The 26605-nt window shown below is 40.9% G+C and overlaps 1 protein-coding gene across 6 annotated transcripts; it reads right to left on the bottom strand.

Moving 5' to 3' along the window:
• TMEM196 (transmembrane protein 196) lies at positions 1-24885 on the bottom strand. 6 transcript variants are annotated; one of them, XM_084621720.1, is made up of 5 exons: positions 24479-24885; positions 6833-6889; positions 3982-4236; positions 2001-2074; positions 527-604 (listed from the first exon to the last, which is right to left on the bottom strand). In XM_084621720.1, the coding sequence occupies exons 3-5, from the start codon at positions 4234-4236 to the stop codon at positions 598-600; spliced, it is 336 nt and encodes a 111-aa protein (XP_084477846.1). In that variant the 5' UTR covers positions 6833-6889; positions 24479-24885; the 3' UTR covers positions 527-597. The 6 variants fall into 6 exon arrangements, with proteins under 6 accessions (XP_084477843.1, XP_084477845.1, XP_084477846.1 ...); XM_084621715.1 differs by lacking the exon at positions 24479-24885 and adding an exon at positions 24103-24459; XM_084621716.1 differs by lacking the exon at positions 24479-24885 and adding an exon at positions 24109-24459.
• Positions 24886-26605: the final 1720 nt, after the last annotated feature.

Genomic DNA, 26605 nt, shown 5'->3' with positions numbered 1-26605 from the left:
TTGGAAATATTTACAATTTCTTTACAACAAGGCATTGTTGAGGTTTTGATTTAAGGAATTCTTAAAGCATTCTGTCTTTCAAAACAAAGACATCAGTGTTGTTTTCAGCACTCTCATCTTTCACTCATTTGGACTCTGCATGTGTAATGCAAGCTTTTTACAAGTCTAATTTGCACTCTCTCCACTGTACAATCTTCCGGTTAAACCCTCTCCATTTAAATGGGTTTTTTTAAAAAAGTCTTCATGAGAAGAAGAGTCTGAAAAGTCTATCTCGAGTGCTATAATAATTCTGGAACATTATGCAGACAAAAAGAAAAAAAGGAATAGAGGTGGAGTGAATAAATACTGTATATCCACAAAATCCTTGGGAGAGAAATTTCAGGTATGTTTCTAAAGGTAAATGCAACTGTGCTGTTCTGCAGTTCTGAAATTCTAGCAATAAAAGTCAAGACTGTTTCCATTTCATATCAGTCTCCTGGTGTCTATTTGTTTGTCCTGAAGAAAATCATAAAAATATTTTTCCCTTTAACTTTTAAATCTTTTCATACACTCTTCCATTATAAATCAGCTGTGGTCCTCCATTGCTCATATTGTCTGTCATTTCCTGTAACAAGAATAAAAAAGGACTGATCAAAATTAAAATTATTTTATTGATCTTGAAAAAGTATTTACCTCATGGTCTAGTAAGTATTTAACAAGCCCTGAATGTCAACATTCAGTGAAGCTTTTATCTTTTTTTTTAAAAAAAATCACATTATAAAAAGAAAAATCACCACATTCTTTTCACGTGAGTTGAGTTCTTACGAAAGGTGCTAGACTGACTGCCCTAGAGACGGGCATTCTTCATCCACGGAACAGATATGCAGCACAAGTGGCAGCAGTGCAAGCTTCCTCACACTGTCCTGCCACTGTGCTTCCACTCATACCCGGAGGGCACTCTAAGCAGGAATGAAATGGTAAGTCTCCATGTCCATGGAGACCTTGGCCTCTCTGCTAAGATGCCCCCAAAGGGTGCCAGTTAATGCGAGCTCTGGAAGTGGTTATTGTGATGTAGATACTGATCTGCTGAGGTCACCAAAGCCATTTCACATAAACCATCAATCAACCTCTAGATCAGTGACACTCAGACTAAGGCGCCAGAGCTGCAAGTGGCTCTTTAATGTGTTCTTTGCAGCACATGATATTAAAACACAGTGTGAATTGATTATTACCCAATTTAAGTTATGAGCCAATCAGGATGCTTTTACTAGGCTATTAACCAATGGTAGTTGATAAAATAATAAATAAAGTTGATAAAATGGGCAGTCATTTTGCTGTGAAAATAATATAAACTAAATAGTTCCAAGTCATACTGTTCAAATATGCATATATGGTGCTATAGTAAATGAAACAATGAATTCACACTACTGTGGCTCTTTTGTGTAATGTTGATCACTAATTTGGCTTCTGAACCACTGAGGTCTGAGTCTCACAGCTCTAGATGATAGTAATGCTCTGTCAGTTGGGTTACGTGTGAGCTAGTGACCACGAAGTGAAAGTCTCTGTTTCCCATTTCTATCACTTTAATTTATTGCCAGCATTTGCTATTTGAATGTACTTATAATTTCAGAATGAAATATTCACAATCATTATTTTCCTGACATGTCTATTCTAAACAATAAAACCATAGTTAAGTTTAAAAGCGGTGTTGGATTTAAGGCATGAAGAAGCATATAAATTAGATGTGATGTGAACTTACAGTGGGTACATCCAAACAAGATTGTTTGGATGTCTACAACTAGAGTGAATATTTTAAATACTTGACTTACTTCCAAATCACAGCACTCCACCATGTAGAATTATTTCACTGACTGTTAGTACCTTTCCCGAATGCAGTACTTTTGGGAGTGACATCACAGCATCAGCCAACATTGATTAGCTGAAACTATGCCTTCCTCTTAGAGGTGGGACTTTCTGAAGTGACATGACATAACATGGTAGCTGCCTAGAGTTCAGCATACCTTGGAGGTAACTCTGGTGTCGGGGGAACCACCGGGCAGCTGGGCAGGTTGATTATTTCAATACCCCTCAATCTCTAATATAAATATAACAATTATACAATAAATATAGCACAAACATATGCACATATAGTACATGTCTATATTACTGTATCAGTATATAATATACAAAATATTATTGTATATAAAACACTTTAAATATATGTTTGATTAGGGCCTAATTTATTATTAATTTTTAAATTGCCTTCCCTTGTTTTAAAAGACATGCCCTGGGCTTAATGTACTTTGAAAGATTTGTCCTTCAGGCATGGTCTTTCTCTACTCCTCTCCCTGTTCTTATCTTGCATAGGGCCTCCTCTCTGTCCTCTTCTCACTGTTGATGCAAGAGCCTTCTTCTTTGCAGCTCTTACTACCTTGAACAGTCTTCCTGTATCTACCTCATTGACTTTGTCTTGTATGAAATTTATCTTTTCTTCCCCTTTAATTTATTCTCTGTACATTATTTTAATGTAGTACCTACGCTATTTAACTCTGTAAAGATTTTGTGAAAGAGTGTGCATGAAAGATACTATTCGAGTCAAATTATGTTTTATTATCATATTAGAAAGTACTGCATTAGAGATTATTATTATAATTGGGACATTTAGGAGGTGCATTTGACTGTTACATACAGAATTCTAAAGAAATAATGAAGTTTAGTCATATTAAAGCAATATATAATTGTGGCAATTTTTTAAAATGTAGCAATATTTTCTTAACATTTTTAGGTGAGTCCAGGCTATAGTTCTGCATGGAATCTAATCTCAGTTAAGAAAGTAGTGAATAGTGATCAGGCTGAAAAGTAGCCATTTTCCCTTATTATATTTTTCACTGTTACATCACATTTTATCTAAGAATCTCACAAAGCTTTACATATATGAATTAATGTACCTCTGCGGGAGGTGGTATATATAATGCAGGCAGGTGAACAGGCACAGAGCAGATTTGGGCAGGGTCACACAGTGAGTCAGTTGTAAAGGCATGCATAGTACCCGTGTTCCTGACTCCTGATCCCCTGCTCTATAAACACTATACCTCTGGAATGAAAGGAATAGGGCACCCTGCCCTTATAGAAGCCCCAGTATCAAAATGAATATTTCACTCCCAGGGCAAGAAGCATATCCTTACACTAATGAGATTGCTTTAAGAATTCTATATTCCTCATGGCCAACATCTTCAACCTTAAATTTAAAGCACATAAATCCCTATTTAGGCACCTACATTAAAAAAACAACAACATTCTTTTAACCAGTGGAAGCTGTAAGTGCTCAGTACCTCTGAAAACAGGATTATTTATTTAAGTGTCTAAATATGGATCTAGGTGCTTAACTTTAGTAATTCAGGTTTGAAAACTGTGGCCTTTGTGGTTACATAGCCTGCTTTTTAAACTGAGTATGAAGGGAGAGGAAAGAATTGATTAAATCCTGGAAACATGAAATGATGTGGGTGCAGAAAGCATTCTGTGCTTTTTTCCCCAGTACAATACATGATAATTCATATAACTAAGATTTTCAATTATTTATGAGGTGCTATATTTAGAAGCGAGGCCTTTGAATAGCTATACAATGGAATTATGTTGAAAATGGATGTATTTCACTGAAATGGATGTACTGCAAAGATGCATCACCTAAAAATAACTACATATACTGCAACAGAATAAAGCTTATACAGAATGGTAACATTTTATTTCCCAGAAGCTCTTCCTCATATGTAGTTGAAAATTGAATGAACTTAGTGCCAATTATTTCATATGTTAGAGAGACAAGGTGGGTGAGGTAGTACCTTTTATTGGACCAACTTCTTAAAAGAAATTACCTCACCCATTTTGTCTCTCTATTATCCTGAGACCAACATAGCTATAACAACACTATATAATTGCATATGTTAACACATACAGTTGCTTTGTAAGAAAAGCAGACCAAATAAGGAAAGGCGCCCAACTCACTTTCTCTGCCATTTCATGGGAATGATGCAGGGAATGCTCCCTTTCAGAGAACATTCTCCTTTGTTCATAGCTGGCTAGCCGGCAAGTGAGCCAGGAAGAAAGTGTGCAACCTCCAATTCCAATGCATGCAAGAGACATGGAAGTAAGATGCAAAGAATAGAGCGTGGAGGACTTCTTTGTCAGAGCACGAAGGAACTGAAAATTTAATATTCCTCCAATTAGTCCGCAGATGCAACAGGCTGAAAAAAGGATCATCTGTTAGGAGAGAGAAGAGAGGCAATGTCACAGACACATTCAGAGATTACCGTCACAGGCATGTTCACTCAGATTGAAAGTTAGCCTGACTATAATAATAAAATTTAGTGCTTCTATAGCACACATAATTTAAAACACTTTACAAACCTTAATTACTAACCCCAATAATGATTGCGTCTAGGAAGTAAGCATTATCCATATTTTAGAGATGAGGCACAGCAAGGTAATGTGACTTCCCCAAGGTGATGGCTGATCAATGGAAAAACTGGACTAGGATTCAGGCCTCCTAATTTCCTTCCAGTTGTATATTCAAAACTCTAGCCTAAACTTCAAAGGCCTGATTTTGATCTTAGTTAAATCAGTAAAGTACAGTGAGATCAGACTCAGACTCCATATCTGTGCCATTTATTTCCTCTGCTTGAGTGCAATGCTTTAGTAGAATTGCTACTGAATCTCTCCTGCTTGTCTGTGCCCCCAACCCACCCCTCCTGTTCTAATCTCTTCAGGTCAATTTTTGCAGTTTGGTCCTGGCCTCCTTGTTTGCTCCTCCTGCTGCTTTTGTGCAATCTGCAAATGTAATCATGGTTGAATTTAAACAAGTGAAAAAACTGACAAAGAAAAACCTGAAGCAACCATACAGGGTGCAGTGAAGTGCTACTTTTTAAGTTTAGCTGGTCAGAAAGTTCTTCTAGGGGTCCCAGAAACATCTAAACTGGGCTAAAAGTAGCAGGAAGTGTCACTGCTTGAAGACAAAGATATTTTACCACAGTGATGGAAGCAACTTTGTGGAGCTCCTGGAACCGCTCCATGGACCACCAGTACTCAGTGGATCATTGCTGTGTGCCAATGGGATGGTAATTTTAACAAGAACATAGTTCTCAAACTATTGTTCATGGTCCACCAGTAAAGGATTGTTTCTTTTGATCTATGAGCCCACCAGATTTGACAAAAGAAATGGGGGTTATAAAGATCAGGCATGGTTGGGATGCTCCACACAATAAAGAAGTCCTCAGAGTTTTTAAAAAAAGTGACAGTCACTCTTATAGGAAATTGAATAGTTCACTGACTCTCAAAAGTAACCTTAGAGAGAGTGATTCTTCTTTCACTTATACTAGATTTACATGAGCATATCTCCATGGAGTTAGTTCCAATTCACTCTTGTGTACATAAGAGAAAAGTCAGGCCTATAGAAAATTAAAGCCAGTTTTAATACTGAAATAAACTTAAACAATAAATAAGCTTTAACACTGGGCTTTATAATAGGATCATATTTTTAACAGATAAAATATTTCTGCAGTTGCTTTTGTAGCAATTATACCATCTGTCTGCAGTCAGAAAGATTATTATACTTCAGAGTCTTATATGAAACAGAAAACATCTGCAATTATTTTAGAACTGGTTTATTCATGACTCAGTTTGAAATTAAAAACAGTGAACAGCTAAAATGTCTGGGATCAATTTGGCACGGTAACCCTGGGGCCCAATCCTGCACACACATATTATTACTTCGCAGGAATGGGGTCCTGGTCAGAAAGGCCCCAATCCAACTCCGACTGAAGTAATTCAGAATCGTTCAATTGATCTTAATGGGACTTGGATCAGGCTCCTGTTTAGCCTAACCAAAAGAAGGTTGAGGGGAGATATGATTGCTCTCTATAAATATATCAAAGGGATAAATACCGGAGAGGGAGAGGAATTATTTAAGCTCAGTACCAATGTGGACACAAGAACAAATGGACATAAACTGGTCATCAGGAAGTTTAGACTTGAAATTAGACGAAGTTTCTAACCATCAGAGGAGTGAAGTTTTGGAATAGCCTTCCAAGGGAAGCAGTGGGGGCAAAACACCTATCTGGCTTCAAGATTAAACTCGATAAGTTTATGGAGGAGATGGTATGATGGGATAACATGATTTTGGCAAATAATTGATCTTTAAATATTCATGGTAAATAGGCCCAATGGCCTGTGATGGGATGTTAGATGGGGTGGGATCTGAGTTACTACAGTGAATTCTTTCCTGGGTATCTGGCTCATGAGTCTTGCCCATATGCTCAGGGTTCAGCTGATTGCCATATTTGGGGTCAGGAAGGAATTTTCCTCCAGGGCAGATTGGAAGAGGTCCTGGAGGTTTTTCGCCTTCCTCTGTAGCATGGAGCACGGGTCACTTGCTGGAGGATTCTCTGCTCCTTGAAGTCTTTAAACCATGATTTGAGGACTTCAATAGCTCAGACATAGGTGAGAGGTTTATCGCAGGAGTGGGTGGGTGAGATTCTGTGGCCTGCGTTGTGCAGGAGGTCAGACTAGATGATCATAATGGTCCCTTCTGACCTTAATATCTATGAATCTATGAGACAGGCATAACTACAGGGGCTACATTTTTTGACATGACTTTATAGACCATTTTAAAATGTCCTCCTTTTGCTGTGTTAACAAAAGGGCTGATTGTTTTTCTTTGCCAGCCTGTGTTTACTTTGCATTGAATTTTGTTTATCAGCAACATTTTGGAAATGAAGGATGATTCTATGGTGAAGAGTTCAAGTTACAGCAGTTTACATTTCAAGTACTTATGCATAATGCATGCAGTGCAAAAACTTACGACAAGTCCAGATTTTTTTTTGGCACACAGTATTCCACATATACCACAAAGCAGAAACTGCAAGGAAAAAAATACCAATTATTTTATAGTCTAAGGTCTTGAGCTAGATTAAACTTTGCTCTGTTATTGCAGTGGGGAACCACAACAGAAGGTTATACAGTTGTTACCATTGTCAGTGTTTTTATTACAAACTTTATGTTTCAGGAAGTTATAACTCATTGCAGTAAACACATTTATCCAGGAAGAAACCAGGATGAGAAGTCAGTCTGAGGGTGATGGCTTATAAAAATAGCAAAAATTAAATAATGTCTGTTTTTAAACTATGAGGATAAACAAAAAATGAAAAACAAATGTTACCAGTGTAAGATGCTTCTTTTACCCTTGTATTGCTCAGATATTAAATTTGGCAAGTCAGTGATCAGCAATATAGAGCAGGTATTCTGATACTTTAAAAACATATAAAGTACTTATCCCCTCATTCTACAAATTGAACCACTCAGGGAGCCCATGTGGGTAACACTGTAGTCAGTGGGCCTCAGCACAGGAGCAGAAGTTCACTTGTGTGAATTAGATTGCAGAATCTTGGCCTAACATTTGAAATAGCTGCAATGAATATACAGTGACAACTGTTTATAGCCTGTTTTGGCATGCATATTTCAGACATGTAGCTGTCTGACACACCATAGAAAGGAGCCTTTTCTTTTTCTTTACGCAAATTTAGGGCTCATAAATGATTTTTGAATGAATCCACTTTAGCTCTGTCTGTGCCCCTTTTGCTTTCTGTGAATGGCTTTTCCTGCCCCCCTATATGTGCATGTTAACTCAGGCTTGCTCAGGGAACCAATGGGAGTACAGTTCCTGAGGGAGCTAAATTGACAAGGGCCAAAGTGTAAGGTGGGATAAGTAGTCGTGCAGAGGCACTGGGCCTTCTTTGAGTCCCTAACATCATTAAGAGATTTCCTTGGCTTTCCTCACACCCATGGGCTAAGAGGGCTATTCTTTCTTCTCTGTGCTCAGTGAGACTAGCCCTACTACATCACAGAAAGACTGGGAAGAAACTACATAGGTTTAAAGCCATGGACATTTCCACCCAGCTTTTGCACTTGGGTGGGGTTTTCCATGGAAAACCTTAATTTGGCCCTTAATGGGGATGAAAACATCACAAGACAGACCTAGCCCCCTACACAGTCAGTAAAAATAATGTTAACTTTTAGAGTCTGTATAAACTATATCATATATGTCTTATTCCCTCACATAATTTTGGCATATTAAATATTTCAGTTGTTGAGTGGTTGCAATACACAGTTGGAACAAAAAAAACCCCAACCCTTTATTAGGTGTTTGCACACAGATGAGCACAAAAAATCAAGATCCTTAATTTTTGCACTGAATCAGTTGCATACAGTAGTAATAGCTAGATTTTGTTTGTTATTCACTAGTATACTTAGCACAGGATATATAGGCTTCATGCCAGTCCATATATGCTGGCATGAAGGGGAAATGTGGAGTGGGTCAAGTAGCAAGCTATTGGATCTATGTTTACATTAATGCAATGGCTGGAGGGACTGCAGAAGTTACTAAACCCCATAGGCTGGGGCATCAATTGCAGGGATAGTGAGATGATTCACTATGGCCCCCAGGCCTGTCTTCCCCTCAAGTTGGGGTGCATTTCAGACTTCTAGCTCTTGAGCAGGATACGTGCATAAAACTCTTTTACTCAGATGTTACGTGGGATTTTAGAATTTCACTCAAAATTCTGTCATTATAGATTAATTTCAGTTTATGGCATACTGTATTTCATATTTTCACTGTCGATTAATCGCAGTTAACTCACACGATTAACTCAAAAAAATTAATCATGCTAAAAAAATTATTCATGATTAATCACACTTTTAATCACATTGTTAAACAATAGAATACTAAGTGAAATTTATTAAATATTTTTGGATATTTTTCTACATTTTCAAATATATTGATTTCAATTACCATACAGAATACAAAGTGTACAGTGCTAACTATATATTATTATTTTTATTACAAATACTTGCACTGTAAAAATGCTAAACAAAAGAAATAGTATTTTTCAATTCACCTCATACAAGTACCGTAGTGCAATCTCTTTATCATGAAAATGCAACTTACAAATGTAGATTTTTTTTTGTTACATAACTGCACTCAAAAAACAAAACAATGTAAAACTTTAGAGCCTACAAGTCCACTCGGTCCTACTAGCCAATTGCTAAGGCAAACAAGTTTGTTTACATTTACAGGAGATAATGCTGTCTGCTTCTTATTTACAATGTCACCTGAAAGTGAGAACAGGCATTTGCATGGCACTTTTGTAGCAGGCATTGCACAGTATTTACGTGCCAGATATACTAAACATTCATATGCCCCCTCATGCTTTGGCCACCATTCCAGAAGACATGCTTTTCATGCTGATGATGCTTATTAAAAAAAAAAGTGTTAATTAAATTTGTGACTAAACTCCTTGGGGGAGAATTGTATGTCTCCTGCTCCGTTTTACCCCGCATTCTGCCATATATTTCATGTTTCAGCAGTCTCGGATGATGACCCAGCACATGTTGTTCATTTTAAGAACACTTTCATTGCAGATTTGACAAAACGCAAAAAAGGTACCAATGTGAGATTTCTAAAGATAGCTACAGCATTCAACCCATAGTTTAAGAATCTGAAGTGCCTTCCAAAATCTAAGAGGGATGAGGTGTGGAGCATGCTTTCAGAAGTCTTAAAAGAGCAACACTCCGATGCGGAAACTACATAACTGAACCACCAAAAAAGAAAATCAGCCTTCTGCTGGTGGCATCTGACTCAGATGAAGAAAATGAATATGAGCAGAACCCGTCACTGGCATGGATGCATGTCCTCTGGAAGGGTGGTTGAAGCATGAAGGGACATATGAATCTTTAGCGTACCTGGCACGTAAATATTTTGCAACGCCGGCTACAGCAGTGCTATGCAGACATCTACTGTCTCTTTCAGGTGACATTGTAAACAAGAAGCGGGCAACATTATCTCCTGCAAACGTAAACAAACTTGTTTGTCTGAGCGATTGGCTGAACAAGAAATAGGACTGATTGGACTTGTAGGCTTTAAAGTTTTATATTGTTTTATTTTTGAATGCAGGGTTTTTTTATATAATTCTACATTTATAAATTGCACTTTCATGATAAAGAGATTGGATTACATTATTTGTATTAGGCGAATTGAAAAATACTATTATTTTATTTTTATAGTGAAAATATTTGTAATAAAAATAATAATATATAGTTAGCACTGCACACTTTGTATTCTATGTGGTAACTGAAATCAATATATTTGAAAATGTAGAAAACACCCAAAAATATTTAAATAAATGGTATTCTATTATTCTTTAACAGTGGGATTAATCATGCTTAATTTTTTTAATCATGTGATTAATCATGATGAATTTTTTTAATTGCTTGACAGCATAGTTTTCACATATAGTGTTTTGTGATTCTCAGCATCCACACAGAAAATATAAACAATTCTTTGTTCAAGATATTGTAATAAATCTCATCTAGTCTTGATGACTAAATAATGTAAGCAGACTAAATAATGTTGTTTCCTTCTAATGGTGACTCGACAGGAGTAAAAGGAAAATAATGCATAGAGAAAGAGCATTTATGGGTTATAGCAAGCTTATAAAAAGGATCCGGAAAATATAATCAATATTATTTTCAACATATAACTAGTAGATTTTAACTACGTAAAAAGCAAAACTCCCTCTATTTTCAAGCAGTGTATTTCACGGTATAGATCAGATTGGATGGGCTTTCAAAACTTTTGCAACATTGGCCTAATTCCGGTCCCACTGAAGTCAATGAGAGTTTTACCATTGACTTCAAAGGGAGCAGATTTAAGCCAATACCGAGCACTTTTGAAAATCCCACCCATCATGACTTGACTATTACAATTCATAGAATCATAGAATATCAGGGTTGGAAGGGACCTCAGGAGGTCATCTAGTCCAACCCCCTGCTCAAAGCAGGACCAATCCCCAATTAAATCATCCTAGCCAGTGCTTTGTCAAGCCTGACCTTAAAAACTTCTAAGGAAGGAGATTCTACCACCTCCCTAGGTAACGCATTGCAGTGTTTCACCACCCTCCTAGTGAAAAAGTTTTTCCTAATATCCAACCTAAACCTCCCCCACTGCAACTTGAGACCATTACTCCTTGTCCTGTCCTCTTCTACCTCTGCGAATAGTCTAGAACTATCCTCTCTGGAACCACCTCTCAGGTAGTTGAAAGCAGCTATCAAATCCTCCCTCATTCTTCTCTTCTGCAGACTAAACAATCCCAGCTCCCTCAGCCTCTCCTCATAAGTCATGTGTTCCAGACCCCTAATCATTTTTGTTGCCCTTCGCTGGACTCTCTCCAATTTATCCACATCCTTCTTGTAGTGTGGGGCCCAAAACTGGACACAGTACTCCAGATGAGGCCTCACCAATGTCGAATAGAGGGGGACGATCACATCCCTAGATCTGCTCGCTATGCCCCTCCTTATACATCCCAAAATGCCATTGGCCTTCTTGGCAACAAGGGCACACTGCTGACTCATATCCAGCTTCTTGTCCACTGTAACCCTTAGGTACTTTTCTGCAGAACTGCTGCCTAGCCATTCGGTCCCTAGTCTGTAGCTGTGCATTGGGTTCTTCCATCCTAAGTGCAGGACCCTGCACTTATCCTTATTGAACCTCATCAGATTTCTTTTGGCCCAATCCTCCAATTTGTCTAGGTCCCTCTGTATCCTATCCCTGCCCTCCAGCATATCTACCACTCCTCCCAGTTTAGTATCATCCGCAAACTTGCTGAGGGTGCAATCCACACCATCCTCCAGATCATTTATGAAGATATTGAACAAAACCGGCCCCAGGACCGACCCCTGGGCACTCCACTTGATACCGGCTGCCAACTAGACATGGAGCCATTGATCACTACCCGTTGAGCCCAACAATCTAGCCAACTTTCTACCCACCCTATAGTGCATTCATCCAGCCCATACTTCTTTAACTTGCTGACAAGAATACTGTGGGAGACCGTGTCAAAAGCTTTGCTAAAGTCAAGAAACAGTCCATCCACTGCTTTCCCTTCATCCACAGAACCAGTAATCTCATCATAGAAGGCGATTAGATTAGTCAGGCATGACCTTCCCTTGGTGAATCCATGCTGACTGTTCCTGATCACTTTCCTCTCATGTAAGTGCTTCAGGATTGATTCTTTGAGGACCTGCTCCATGATTTTCCAGGGACTGAGGTGAGGCTGACTGGCCTGTAGTTCCCAGGATCCTCCTTCTTCCCTTTTTTAAAGATGGGCACTACATTAGCCTTTTTCCAGTCATCTGGAACTTCCCCCGTTCGCCACGAGTTTTGAAAGATAATGGCCAATGGCTCTGCAATCAAAGCCGCCAATTCCTTTAGCACTCTCGGATGCAACTCGTCCAGCCCCATGGACTTGTGCACGTCCAGCTTTTCTAAATAGTCCCTAACCACCTCTTTCTCCACAGAGGGCTGGCCATCTATTCCCCATGTTGTGATGCCCAGCGCAGCAGTCTGGGAGCTGACCTTGTTAGTGAAGACAGAGGAAAAAAAAGCATTGAGTACATTAGCTTTTTCCACATCCTCTGTCACTAGGTTGCCTCCCTCATTCATTAAGGGGCCCACACTTTCCTTGGCTTTCTTCTTGTTGCCAACATACCTGAAGAAACCCTTCTTGTTACTCTTGACATCTCTAGCTAGCTGCAGCTCCAGGTGCGATTTGGCCCTCCTGATTTCATTCCTACATGCCCGAGCAATATTTTTATACTCTTCCCTGGTCATATGTCCAACCTTCCACTTCTTGTAAGCTTCTTTTTTATGTTTAAGATCCACTAGGATTTCACCGTTAAGCCAAGCTGGTCGCCTGCCATATTTACTATTCTTTCGACACATCGGGATGGTTTGTCCCTGTAACCTCAACAGGGATTCCTTGAAATATAGCCAGCTCTCCTGGACTCCTTTCCCCTTCATGTTAGTCCCCCAGGGGATCCTACCCATCCGTTCCCTGAGGGAGTCGAAGTCTGCTTTCCTGAAGTCCAGGGTCCGTATCCTGCTGCTTACCTTTCTTCCCTGTGTCAGGATCCTGAACTCAACCAACTCATGGTCACTGCCTCCCAGATTCCCATCCACTTTTGCTTCCCCCACCAATTCTTCCCGGTTTGTGAGCAGCAGGTCAAGAAAAGCTCCCCCCTTAGTTGGCTCCTCTAGCACTTGCACCAGGAAATTGTCCCCTACGCTTTCCAAAAACTTCCTGGATTGCCTATGCACCGCTGTATTGCTCTCCCAGCAGATATCAGGAAAATTAAAGTCACCCATGAGAACCAGGGCATGCGATCTAGTAGCTTCTGCGAGCTGCCGGAAGAAAGCATCATCCACCTCATCCCCCTGGTCCGGTGGTCTATAGCAGACTCCCACCACTACATCACTCTTGTTGCTCACACTTCTAAACTTAATCCAGAGACACTCAGGTTTTTCTGCAGTTTCGTACCGGAGCTCTGAGCAGTCATACTGCTCCCTTACATACAGTGCTACTCCCCCACCTTTTCTGCCCTGCCTGTCCTTCCTGAACAGTTTATAACCATCCATGACAGTACTCCAGTCGTGTGAGTTATCCCACCAAGTCTTTGTTATTCCAAGCACGTCATAATTCCTTGACATCACCAGGACCTCCAGATCTCCCTGCTTGTTTCCAAGGCTTTGTGCATTCGTATATAAGCACTTGAGATAACCTGCTGATTGCCCCTCATTCCCTTTACTTCAGGCTACAATCAAAAGCCATTCCGTTGCTTGCAGCTAGTGCAAAATGTAGCAACATCTTTGCTTCCTGAACATGTAATATCAGCCTTACATTCTGCCAAGAGAGTAACAGAAGACTTACAGATTCACTTTGCTCATGTGGACTGGAATCCATTAATTGGAAAGATCTGCTATTGATTTACTGTCCTTCCTAGACATAGCAAGCTATTTCTCAAACCACCATGTGATGGTAGCATCAGTTCATCTTGAACCAAAGGATTAATGTAAATTTTCAGTGACAGTCCAATGACTAAGAAATGAGCCACCACTGCAGGTCTACCTTAGCCCTTGTGATGTTCTCTAAAAAGATATTAAACAGTGCTAAGCTGCCCTAAGCTCTAGTGTCTTTTACCATATCAAGGGAGTTTTATCAACATAAATGGAGCAAAGAGTGTTTTGTGATTAAGGCACTGGGCCAGGACACAGGAGTTGTTGGTGTCAGCTCTGCAGTGATTAAGGTACTGCCACAGACTTCTGGTGTGACCTTTGACAGGTCACGCCATGTCTACTGACTATATCACAAGCATGCTGTGAGGCTGCATTTGCTAAGGTTCATGAAGCATATTTTGATGCTGGGATGAAAAACACTTGCTGAGTGTACAGTATTATTATTATTATTGTATTTTTGGATTGTTGTGCATCACGCTCAGTACATTTTCAGAGGAAGGGATTGCCCAATAAATAGAATAATGATTATTTATGAAAGTCAGTTATACCCAGGATGAATTTGGTCCAATGTTTCAGGCAACTTAAAATCCTATGAAAATGTATGACTAAGTCCATCCCTCTTTTGTCTGATGTGGCGTATCCTGACCCAATGGAACTGGTGCAAATCTGCTGCACAACGGGAGTAGAGGGATTTAGGGACCTTACTCAGGGAACTGCTACTCTAGCCTATAGAACTCCGTTGCCTCACCCAGCTCAGAAAACCCCAGAAAGCTTTGGAGAGAATGGGACGTCATGGGAAATTATGTAGTTGACTCTGTCCAGTGCTGTCTTACTGGCAAACCAGGCACACACAATTGGACAGTGCCCCACCGTGGAATTATGGTGTATTCCCATATATTTTCTGGGTTTTTTTGAGGACTCAAAATTACTGACAATAGTGGTGTACTGTACGTGGGAGGCATGGGGCCATGTGTACTGAAAGCAGGGCTTGTGTGCAGTTCAGATTGGAAATAAATCTAATGGGTTTGTTTTGATCTGTCATTTGAACTCTTAGGTTTCACAATACTGCCAGCTGGAATGCAACATTTTCTGTCTTGCTACACTGTGTCCATCCATTGCTGGCCTCTAAGACTTCATCTTCACTAAGACATTTAATCTTGTTTAAACTGGATGTTTAACTATGGGGCTGCTGGGTGCAGGGTTTCCCACAACTAGCTGACTGATGCTGAGCATGACTCATCCTTGTTTACACTTATCAGCAAGGTCAGCATCTTGTCATTTTGATCACTCCATTGTTAAAAGTCCTGTTTAGATATAATTACATTTCCTAGCGGTGACAATAAGCCATAAGAGGACGGATGCAGCCATGCAGCACTTGCCGTTCAACTACTTCATACCATTTCCCCTTGCTGTCCTCTCTGATTCACTACAAAGGATTCAAACACTTCTTTGCCCCATGAGGGAATGGGGGTTAGCCTGAGGATTGTGTCGTCACCACTAACCCCTCTGTGCTGGTACTGACTGAGCCCTGTAGAGCATAGACTGCAACTTGCAGAGAATGCATTGCCCCCTACAGTGGAAACACAGTAAGGTCATTGGCTGGAGCTGTACAACAATACATACTCATGGACAGAGAATTTATCCTCCCGGAGGCAAAGGCAATATCAAACAATTGAACTTGCGTTTCTAAAGTTGAAATATGCATAAAGGGGCACTGGTGCAATGATAGTATAGGCCTCCTATCTACCTACCTCCTTTTTTAATCTAAAGTGTTTTATATATTGCCTTTCCCCATAATACCTAAGCTCCTTACAAAAATGAAATGACTCAGTGCCCAGATGTACACATCTCAGTCTGAGGAAAAGTATAAAATCTTTCATGGGGATAAGTCAAAGGAACCAGCCTTGAAAAAACAACCTGAGTAGCCAGGCATTGAGGGAGGGACCTTCAATCAGCATTAGTGGCAGATTTAACAGTCAGCAAGGTCAGCAAATGCTTACTGGGCGCCACCTGGTCCAGGCCCCCCATCTCTTTCTCCCACATGCCAGTGGCAGAGGAACAAAAAGATGGGTCCTAGACCAGGTTTTTATTGTGGGCCTGCACATGTCATCACATGTCCCACATTCAAATAAACTCTAACTTCCCTCATCCCCCCCCCACTCGTCCCTGCTTCTGCATCCCTGCTCTGTTCCCCTGTTGCCCCATCTGCCCAGGTCCATGCTGTGCCTTCTGCTCCCTCTGGCCTGGGTCCTGCACCAGTGCTCCTACCAGCAGAACGATTGCCACTGCTCCCACCAAAGCCACAACTGCTGCTGAGGGAGCCAAAGCTGCGAACCACCACGGCTGCTGCCACCAGAACTAGAGTCAGAGCATCTAGAAAGTGCAGCACACTGGTTCCTGCTGCCCGCATTTGAATTTGCCCAGGCAAAAGGAGAGGAGGAGGGGCCTCAACCAAAATGGAAGCTCTGCCATTGGCAATCCCTCTAATCAGAATTCATGGCAGAGCCACCATTTTGGAGGCTCCCTCCCTGGGCAAATTCAAATGTGGGCAGTGGGGGGCAGAGCACTGCTCTACCTAGAGGTTCCAGCAGGCTGCAGACAATGGCAGCAGCCTGTGCCGCATATATAGTGCAGTCGAGCAGCCCTGAGTCTGCAGGGACCCCCGAAGTGCATGAGCCCCTGAGCAGCTGCACCAGCTATTCCTCTGCCATTGCCATCTGCCCTCTCCCCTGGCTTGATTCTGGGGTCCCACTCTCACAAGTAACTGAGTCAGTCACCCTGGCTGCCTCAGAGCTGATGCAATTGTCTGGCTTGCATGTGTCTAACACTGCCCCTGGCCAGCAGCCCCCATTTTTGTAGGGGTCCCAGGGGACCCGCGCCCACCTGCAATGCCTTTGCAAAATCCCACAGCCTTTGAGCATGCCGATAATAGTCAAAGTTTCTTACCCCATCCTGTAGTTTGCTTCCATAGCTTTTGAAATATAGTTTGCTTCCATAGCCTCCCCTTGCCAAGAGGCACTGAGAGGTATGTGGCTGCCTGCTTTAGCCTCTCCCCAGCCCCACAGCACTCTTCCCAGCCACCCCCACTTTAGTTCTGCATATCCCTGCTAGATTCTGCACAGAAAAACCAACATTTTTTAGGATTACCCCACAACTAAAGGCTAAAGTAAGCAGCACAAAAATATGCTTTATTTAGGCCTATACTCCCAATTTAGTTATTCTCATACTTGAAGGTATCTGAAAATGAAAACCATAAATACAAATACAAGTCTGGTTTTAGAAAACACAAAGGAAAAAGAGCTTTTGTTATTATATACTGCCTCCAAAGAGCGAAGCAGCAGAGACTTTCGCTTTGTAAACTTCCTGATCAGCTCAGGCAGTCTGAAGTAGACAGTCATGTGCAAAGCCAGAAAACTGAACTCACTAACATGAAAGAAAGAAAATCCTGATATTTAACTGTCTTGACTTTTTAACTGAAGAAAAGAGAGAAAGAAGCTGAAATTCCAGATGGGTGCACTGACCAGAGAAAGGGTCTGAAATCACTAGGGGCTCCTATTTTGAGTAACATTGCAATGCAATGGTAAAACATTCAGAGTGTGGATCATGAAGAGCACAAAATCCACACAAGCAGATAAGGAAATCAACTCAGAGGAAAAACAGGAAGAGAGAGAGAGAGAATCCAGCAGGTAGGCAGATCAAACAGAAAAAAGGTCAGCCATAAGAAAACAGGAGATTATAAACAACCAACCCTGCCCTCCAACTCAAACCTATAGAAAAGAAAAGATGTTCTCAGAAGATCTCAGCAAAGCATATTGAATACAATGGGGAGATTTTCAAAGACACAGTTGGTAGTTAGGCATTTAATTCCCATTAACTTTCAGTGGGACTTAGGTGCCTAATTACCATTTGTGTCTTTAAAAATCTCCCCCTATCAGAAAATTAAAAAAAAAAAAATAAAGAACCTATTCTGGTGATTCAAATTCCAACACAGTCATGAATAAACACCCAGCTTGCCAGGGGCATAAATGCCGAGATCTAAAACTCATTGAAGACAATAAAAATATTCTCATTGACTTCAACAGGGTTTGAATCAGGCCTTAATACTGAATGACAGAATAAATTTCACTGTATACCATGATTATTATTGTTTCACATCAGCTGTTTCATTCAGAGTATGTAAGTGTTCTTGTGTACATTTTTCTTTCCTTTAAAAAAAAAACAGAATCAGAAGATTATTTCTAGCTTATCAACTAAGGCCTCAGATCTGCAAAGAATTTAAGAATGTGTTTAAGTCCATCCCTATTCAGCAATGTTCTTAAATATGTGCTGAACTTTAGATAGATACTGAAGTTCCATTGGAGTATGAAGATTAGGAGAATGGTCTACTGGAAAATCTTGCTGGAGGGTTTGAACGTAAAAGGAAACCTGTTAAATCTTCAGGGGCAGATCCTCAGCTGGTGTAAACTGTCATTGCTGCATCGAAGCCAATGGCTTCATTAAAAATTTACCCCAGCTGAGCATCTGCCCTTCAGAATTCGGTGTTCAGCTTAAGGATTTGATTCTGCTTACATTGAGCTCATTCTTTTCAACAGGAGCAGGCCAAAAACATGGTTAGTCTGATGAAAATATTGATTTTCAATAAGTCTAGGAACATTGGGGAAGTTCCAGAAGACTGGAAGAAAGCTAATGTTGTACAAATATTAAAAAGAGTAAATGGGATGACTTGCATAATTATAGGCTTGTCAGTCTGTCATCAATCCCAGGCAAGAAGATAGAATCCTGTATCAGCCACTCTATTAATAAAGAATTAAAGGAGGGTTTATTAATCAATGTTAGTCAATATAGGTTTATGGAAAATTAGATCTTATCAAACTAATTTGGTATCTTTTTCTGATGAGATTAAAAATTTGGTTCATAAAGGTAATAGCATTGATGTCATATACTTAGACGTCTGTAAAGCATTTAACTTGATCCCACAGAACATTTTGATTTAAAAACTTCAACAATATAAAATTAACATGGCACACATTAAATGGATTAAAAACTGGCTAACTGATAGGTCTCAAAATGTAACTGTGAACGGGGAATCATCATCAAGTGGCTGTATTTTTAGTAGAGTACTGCAGGGACCAGTTCTTGGCCCTATGCTATTTAACATTTTTATCAATGAACTGGAAGAAAACATAAAGTTATCATTGATAGAGTTTGCAGATGACACAAAAATTGAGAGTGTCAAAAATAATGACGTGATCAGATCACTGATACAGATTGATCTGGATCTCTTGGTAAGCTGGGCACAAGGAACAATATGCATTTTTATATGGCTAAATGTAAATATACATATAGGAACAAAGTATGTTGGCAATACTTACAGGATGGGGGACTCTGTTCTGGAAATCAGTGACTCTGAACAAGATTTGGGGGTTGTGATGGATAATCAGCTGAACATGAGCTTCCACTGTGATGCTATGGCCAGCAAGGCTAGTGTGAGAAAGGGGATTCTCGAGTAGGAGTAGAGAGGTTATTTTACCTCTGTGTTTGGCCCTGGTACAACTGCTGCTGGAATAATGTGTGCAGTTTTGTGTCCACAAGTCAAGAAGGATATTGAAGGTTCTCAAGAAGGATTGGAAAGGGTTCAAAGAAGAGCCATAAGAATGATGAAAGAATGAGAAAACACACAGACTTAGGGAGTTCAATCTACTTCACTTAACAGAGAAAAAGTTAAGGAGTGACTTGATCACAGTTTATGAATACCTGCATAGGGAACAAATATTTGATAATGGGCTCTTCAAACTAGCAGACAAATGTATAACAAGGTTGAATGGCTGGAAGGGTAAGCTAGACAAATTCAGACTAGAAATAAGGTATACATTTTTAACAATGAGCATAATTAACCTCTGGAACAATTTACCTAGGGTTATGGTAGATCCTCCATCACAGGCAATTTTTAAATCAAAATTGGATTTATTTTTTAAAAAATGTGCTATAGAAATTATTTTGGGGAAGTTCTATGGCCTTTGTTTTACAGGAGGTTAGATCAGATGATCACAGTTGTGGCCTTGGAAACTATGAATCTATGAAAATGTAATGCACATGCTTAAATAAAGTAGCAGCACATCTGCATTTTGTCCACATGTTAAATAACACTGTGAACTGTTTGAGTGTTCCTTTGAAATAACCCTTTAGTCTGACTATTCTTTTCCAAAATAAACTAGGCAAGTAGTCAGCACTGACAACTAAAACTGGCAAACTTTCATTTTTTAAAATTACAGACCACCAACATTGATTAACAGTCCAAACTTATCTCTTACTCTGTGAAATTTCCATACTGACTAAACTGCTTTTTTGAAAACCTGGGAAATAAAAAACTCCCTGTAATCATGTATTCCAGGTGTCAAATTGGAGCAAATTCTTATAGCCAAATTATAAATGACAGGTTTCAGAGTAACAGCCGTGTTAGTCTGTATTCGCAAAAAGAAAAGGAGTACTTGTGCCACAAATTATAAATGGTTCACATTGGAGGTTCCTAATGGAAAGGAAGACTTAGGTGTGCAATAATCACAAACATGGAAAGATTACCTGTGTTTCTATAGAGCCACTGACTGACACTCTTGAGAATGTGTAACACTTACAGGTGTTTTGACATTTGTCTTCATGAGTGAGAAAACTATCATTCCTGAGTGTTGTAGCATAAGGGCATCATTAGGTGTCTCACCATGAGTGAAGATAAATGGCATATTTGACTAAAGACCTGGTGTGTGTGTGTGTGTATATGTGTGGTGGGGATGGGTGCTGGAACTGGGGCTGAGTCTGATTTACAATAAAGCTCTTTACACCATCTTAATGTACATTAGAATCAGGCCCATATATACTTGAGAATTATAGTTATAAATATACTTTATATACACACACACAACTTAAGATTTCTTATTGACTATAGTACATTTGACAACATTTAACATTTGGTTGTGTTATGTAGGAATATTTTCTGAAACAATACTGTTTTGATTTTTCTTTTGTGCAGCAGCCATTGCAATGCATGCTCTCAGGTTCATTATACTTGTGTGAGAGTAGTTCAGCATGCTCATGCTAGTGGTTGATTTGTTTCTATGCTAAGTCAGACAACTCAATTTTAAGTGGTGGAAATCAGAAATGTAACATGATTTCTACTCACTTGGAGAAACTAACTATAGCAGGTGGAATATATCATGATAAGACATGCAAAACAAATAGAAAAAAACTCCAGAAATCAATAGTATGTCAACTGTATTAGAGGATTTTGATAACCTTGCAGCCACCATAATATTTTACAAGGAGCACAGATACATTATATATTGTATGTGTAGTAAATAAATTAGATAAACATCTATTAATTAGATAGATTGAACGATCAGTCATAGACAGAGGTGTTTTCATTTGGATCTTTTTCTCTACTAATTTTCTTTACCTTAATAGGGGTCAATTTCATAAACTATGAGAACAGGGTAATTAAATGGGTGGGATGATAAATTTATAATATGTTTTCTCATGTATTTTAAATAGATGAGTACCTTAATTCAGGCTCATTCACATCTTTCTTTTACTTCATTGCCAGCTATTCAGGTCCTTTGGGCTCGATGCTGCACTGTGCAGAGCACGCTGGTCCCAGTCGAGCAAAGCACTTAAACACATGCTTAGATGTAAGTATGTGACTAGCCTATTGACCTCAGTGGGACTACTGACATGCTTTAAGTTAGGCACATGGTTAAGTACCTTGCTATCGGGGTCATAAACAAGACAGCTGTTATTAAACAAGAAAATCTATTTTTTTAACAAGAGGGTTAATATGGTTTAGACTCAACATTATTACATTCTATAATTGAAATGATAATGTCATTTCAATACTAACACATTTTAATCTTGATTGCAGCTGCATGCAGTTGCTTGCATGTATATGTGTACATTATACCTGTGCAAATATCACATTTCCTGTAATAATATTACCTGAAAATGTCACGAAAGACCTTTGATCCAGTTCTGACCCCACTTATGTAGGCGTCACTCAGTGGAGGCCCAGTTTCTCCTGTAAGCTGATAAAAATGAGGGTTACTATGGAAACCTTAATTCTGGTGTTTGTGGATTTTAAATCTCACACAACATGATAGACAGATACAGATATAATGTGTGTGATTTAAAATCCACAAACACTAGAGTTAAGGTTTCCATGGTAACCACATCTTCACTGGGCCTTGACTGAGTTACATCTATGTAAGTGAGGACAGAACTGGGTCAAAGGTCTTTCATTGCACAGTCAGGTAACATGACAGCTGGAAACATGATATTATCCAGCTTATATCCAGTGGTTTACCCTGTGGAGGTTCAAAGTAATAGTTCTCCTTCTCCCTTTTACCTTCCCCACAAAGGGAAAATCTTGATTCCAGAGCACTGAATCAGAACACAGTTACTTTGTGTGACATACAAAGAGCCTGAACCTCTGGTCCAGCCAAGATATGCTTAGTAGGAGACCCAATGGGGAGGATAGACAGCTCTACACCACTTTTGGAGCACCACAGTCCGGAAGCTGGCAAGAAGGCAGGTCAGCTGCCAGGGCTAAACCCACTACAGTTGCTCTAGTTTGTGTCTAGTTACGATAGAACATCACAAAGAGATGTTCTATCAGCCACAGATTTTTAGAGAGGAGTGGCACTCTGGCCACTCCCTTTTCATCTGCCACACCGCCAGCATTTCCCCTATGCCTCGCTACGTCCCCTAGACCTGGGAATCCTCAGTAGGCTGGTTAAGCCATCTTTACAGAGGGCCTTAAAGGGGTGCAGCTGAGCGGGAGGATCCGGCCCAAGATTTCTACTTTTACATTCCAATTAAAAGCAATATAAATACAATCCTTTAGCCATTACAGACAGCAGAATAATTTGCTGAAAGGCATATTATAAAGAAGCAAAACCAGTCTATTTAAAAGAAGACAATTATATAGGCAATATACATTATTTTGAAATGATTTTCAATTGTAATTTTTTATTACTTGAGGTGAAATCCTGGCCCCCATATAAATCGATGTCACAACTCCCATTGACTTCACCCTCTGTCTTCAAATTTCTCCTTAACCACAGCTCTTTGAGCAATCCTGGCCACTCTATTTTTTTTTTTAAATCAGAAATCCCCCTTTAGCTGCGCTATTGTTGGTAACTCTCTTACCTGTTATCAGGTGTGTTGTATTGTCTTTTGATTGTTTCTGTCTGAGGCAGGAACTGTGGCTCACTATGTTTGTACAATATCAGGAATATTTACAGCACTATGTACATACATTTATTTATAATTATTAGTGCCAAGGATAATATTACATTAATCCTTTTGGTAGAAGAGACCTGTAAAGATTACCTGAGGCTTCATCAGTGGTGAGTAATCAAGAGTTTTCCTGCTTCTTATGAAGTAAAAAGTAAACGGTCCCTTTAGCAATATAGTTGTTTAATCATAATCAAATAGCCCTTTAGAGTTTAAACATGCTCACTTATGTTTACCCTGGATAGTCCTTATTTGCAAGTCTTGGCTTCATCAGTTATCATACTGTTTTTGGAGGTGGGCACTTACTAGACAAACGGCTCAAATTGAAAATAAAATATATCAGATATGTTCTGAGAGGTGGCGCTTACAATAAAAAAGCTGTCGGAGGGGTTGGGGGAACACGGGGGGATGGTAATTGTGCTTGCCCAGATTTTTTTATTTTTCTAGCTAAATGCTTCCTAGAAGCTCAGATTGTCCCTGATCCTAAGAAAATGTTGTAAAGCTCCAAAAACTCTTTCATATTTTTTTTTTGGGTCCCCCAGCAGCTCTGGAACGCCCTGGCCATTATTCTAAAGGGGCCCTTAGCCCTTCCTGCCCAATGACAGGGACTTTTGGCTTTTACAAGCAAAACTCCCCGTTGGTTTCAGGTTTGCAAGCTATGGCCCAACCTTCCGAACACTGGAATCACACAAGCGTCCAGGGAGTTCACACGGGGGGGCGGTCAGAGAAAGTTCAATTACTTGCATACAAAAAAAGAGAAAAGAAAAAAAAAGGGGGGGGGGACCTCTCCGAAAGTGCAAATCCTACCCATGTGCGTGACCAGTGCACAGAGCGAGGCTTCCAGCCCGGCATGCATGGGGGGGGGGGGGTGTTGCATGAGGGGGTTTGTTCACACAAACGGATCATCACCACACAGAGTTAAAGAGAGAGTGAAATGGCTAACGTACACACACCCCGCTCCATACCGGAGAAGAGTCTCCCAGCTGAGGCTTATGCTCCGCAAGGACCAGGCTGAAACTGACCGCCCCCACGGCCACGCTGGAGACCCCCAGTCCTATCTCCAGCACGGAGAGCACCAAGAGGCTCCCAATGGTGTGGCTGCTGGTGCACATCCTCGCTGGGTCATCGTTCCTTCCAGCTCAGCCCGGAAAACAAACCATCCGCCTTCTCTCCGGCGCCTCCCTCCCTCGGGCTCCCCCAAACTTTTCTTCCCCCTCCTTAGCGGCACAGCGTCAGATCCGCAGCTGGGGGGCCGGGCATCCCCAAGGCAAAGGCGGCTCTCCTCCGCCACCGGACAGGAGAACCCCCCCTCCCCCTCCGCACCTCCCCACCAGGCAGCCTCGCACACAGGGATCCTCCCGTTGGCAGATGCCCGGAGCCCGGCAAGTCGCCGCCCGCCGCAGCTGCGGCCAGCTGGGCCAATCCTCCGGCGCGCCTGGCGAGGCGGCAGGCTCGGAGCTCTCCAAGGTACCGCCGCCTCTTCCGAGCCCACCCCGGGGTCACGCGCCGGCGTCTCCCGCAGCCTCTACCGGAGCGCTCGGCTCGCCCAGGGATGGAGTGGGGCTTCTGACGGGCCCGGCCCAGGCTCCCTCGGCTGTCCCCGGGCTGGAGCTGTACTCCAGCGCCTCTCCCCCGCTCTCCCAGAGGCTGGGGAACGCAGATTAAATTCAGCACCACGCTCCACTCGCAGGCTGTGTCTCCTCCAGAAAAGTCGACCTTGTCTGATCGCCTCCTTCACTCCCATTGAAATGACCTCACTGGGGTGGGTTCTTTTGGGGGAGGGAAGTGGGGAAAATCCACCCTGGCTATATTTATGTATGAATCTGGGACCAATATCCAGGCGAGCCTCTATAGCAGCCCCGCCCCAGGGTCCAAACACAAGGCAACCCTCCCCCCCCCCATTCCCCCAACACACACCTCCTACATCCCTACCCCCACGCCCCAGCTGCCAAGGGAGCAGGAAAGTGGTGGTGCTGGCAGCAGAGTCCCTTGATGAAAAACTTTTGGGGAAGGCAAAAGCTGGATTCTGCTGAATGTTCTCCCCCGCCCCCCTCAACGCTGTCACAATATAGAACAAGTGTAAATCTTCCAGTTGCACCAATCAAATCCAGACCTCAGAGCAAGAGCACTGCAAAAACTCAGATCCAGCACCAGGATCCTGGCATTTTTTGGACCCCTACTTCCCTAGTGCTCATGCCCAAATAGAGCACTAGGATAAATGCTCCTGTTATACCAGTGCAATCCAGATCTCAATGCAACCCAGAGCAAATGAGCCACAACTACTCAGAGCTGAATGTTGCTGGATCCTTCTAGTTTTTATTACCAGTCATTTTGCTGCTTAAATAAAGAGCATGTTCACCCACTCCTATTGCACCTTAAAAATCCACACCCTGATGTGCCTCAGTGCAACAGTGCTGCAAAAATTCAGAGCTGGCATCTAGACCCTGGAAATTGTACCAACAAAACAGACATTAAGTGTTGTGTTTACAATCCCACCCAAAAATGTGGACCCCAACACATCTTGGTACAAGATAGTTGCAAATACTCTTAATCTGTACCAGTATTTTGCTGGATCAGCTAATTGTTGGCTGCATACTCTCTCTTTTACTGTATAAAATTAGTTCATATGCAGCTTCTCCTAGCCACCAGAATTATCCATGTCCCAACACTACAATGCCAAGATGCATCAGGTCCAGGTTTATTGGTGCAGGAGGAGAACCTAGACTTGTTCCTTTTTTTAAATGATACAATTTGGAGACAAGAGTCCAAAAATTAGTAGGAACCAGGTAGACCCTGCTTTTTTCAGACCCCAAAACTTTCTTCTGAAAAAAGAGATATAATGCTATGGCCATGAGATGAGGCGGGATGCCCACTGTGAAAACAGGATGTATCTATCTAATCTAATCTATCTATCTAATATACATGGAAGAAGATCAGATCCAGCATCTATGGGCCACATTCTAGATCTCACATATATCCAAAGTAGCTCCATTGACATGGGTGGAATTGCTCTAGATTTGCACTGCGATCAGATTATACCTAGATGCAATCTAAATAGGACATATGCGAGAGAGAGAGAAAGAGAGAGTGAGAAAAGGAAAGAATATATAGCTATAGGATTGATAAGATCTTGTCACCTCGTCACTTAGAACAGCACTTGCCGCAAATCTTTTCACACTTGCCCAAATACACAATAGCAGACAAGCTAATATTTTGTGTCACTTTCCTAAAGGAAAACTACATTGCAGGCAAAATCAAAATTGTCCCCTTGCTGCTTCTCATATCTTCTGTCTTAAATAGAACCTGACATCTGTTATCATAAAAATCAAGGCACATATAAAAGCTCTTAAACTACTATACTTATGTGTGAGGATGGTGCAAGCACAGATTTTAAAGCACCCACACGGGTGTAGGAAGATATTTCTGCTATACTGGTGCCTTTCTCATGTC

Source organism: Lepidochelys olivacea (assembly GCF_965140295.1).
Source record: "Lepidochelys olivacea isolate rLepOli2 genome assembly, chromosome: 2".
Classification (NCBI taxonomy): Eukaryota; Metazoa; Chordata; order Testudines; family Cheloniidae; genus Lepidochelys; species Lepidochelys olivacea.
Note: the sequence above shows the minus strand (reverse complement) of the source record. Positions and strands in the feature narration are given on the sequence as shown.

Excerpts from the sequence above, each read along its gene's own strand:
- TMEM196 (XM_084621715.1), bottom strand. The coding sequence starts at position 24,267 with ATGTGCACCAGCAGCCACACCATTGGGAGCCTCTTGGTGCTCTCCGTG. Across the intron at positions 4,237-6,832 it reads AAAAAAAATCTGGACTTGTC|ATGATCCTTTTTTCAGCCTG; the intron begins GTAAGTTTTTGC and ends CTCTCCTAACAG. Across the intron at positions 2,075-3,981 it reads CCCATGAAATGGCAGAGAAA|AGATTGAGGGGTATTGAAAT; the intron begins GTGAGTTGGGCG and ends TATTTATATTAG.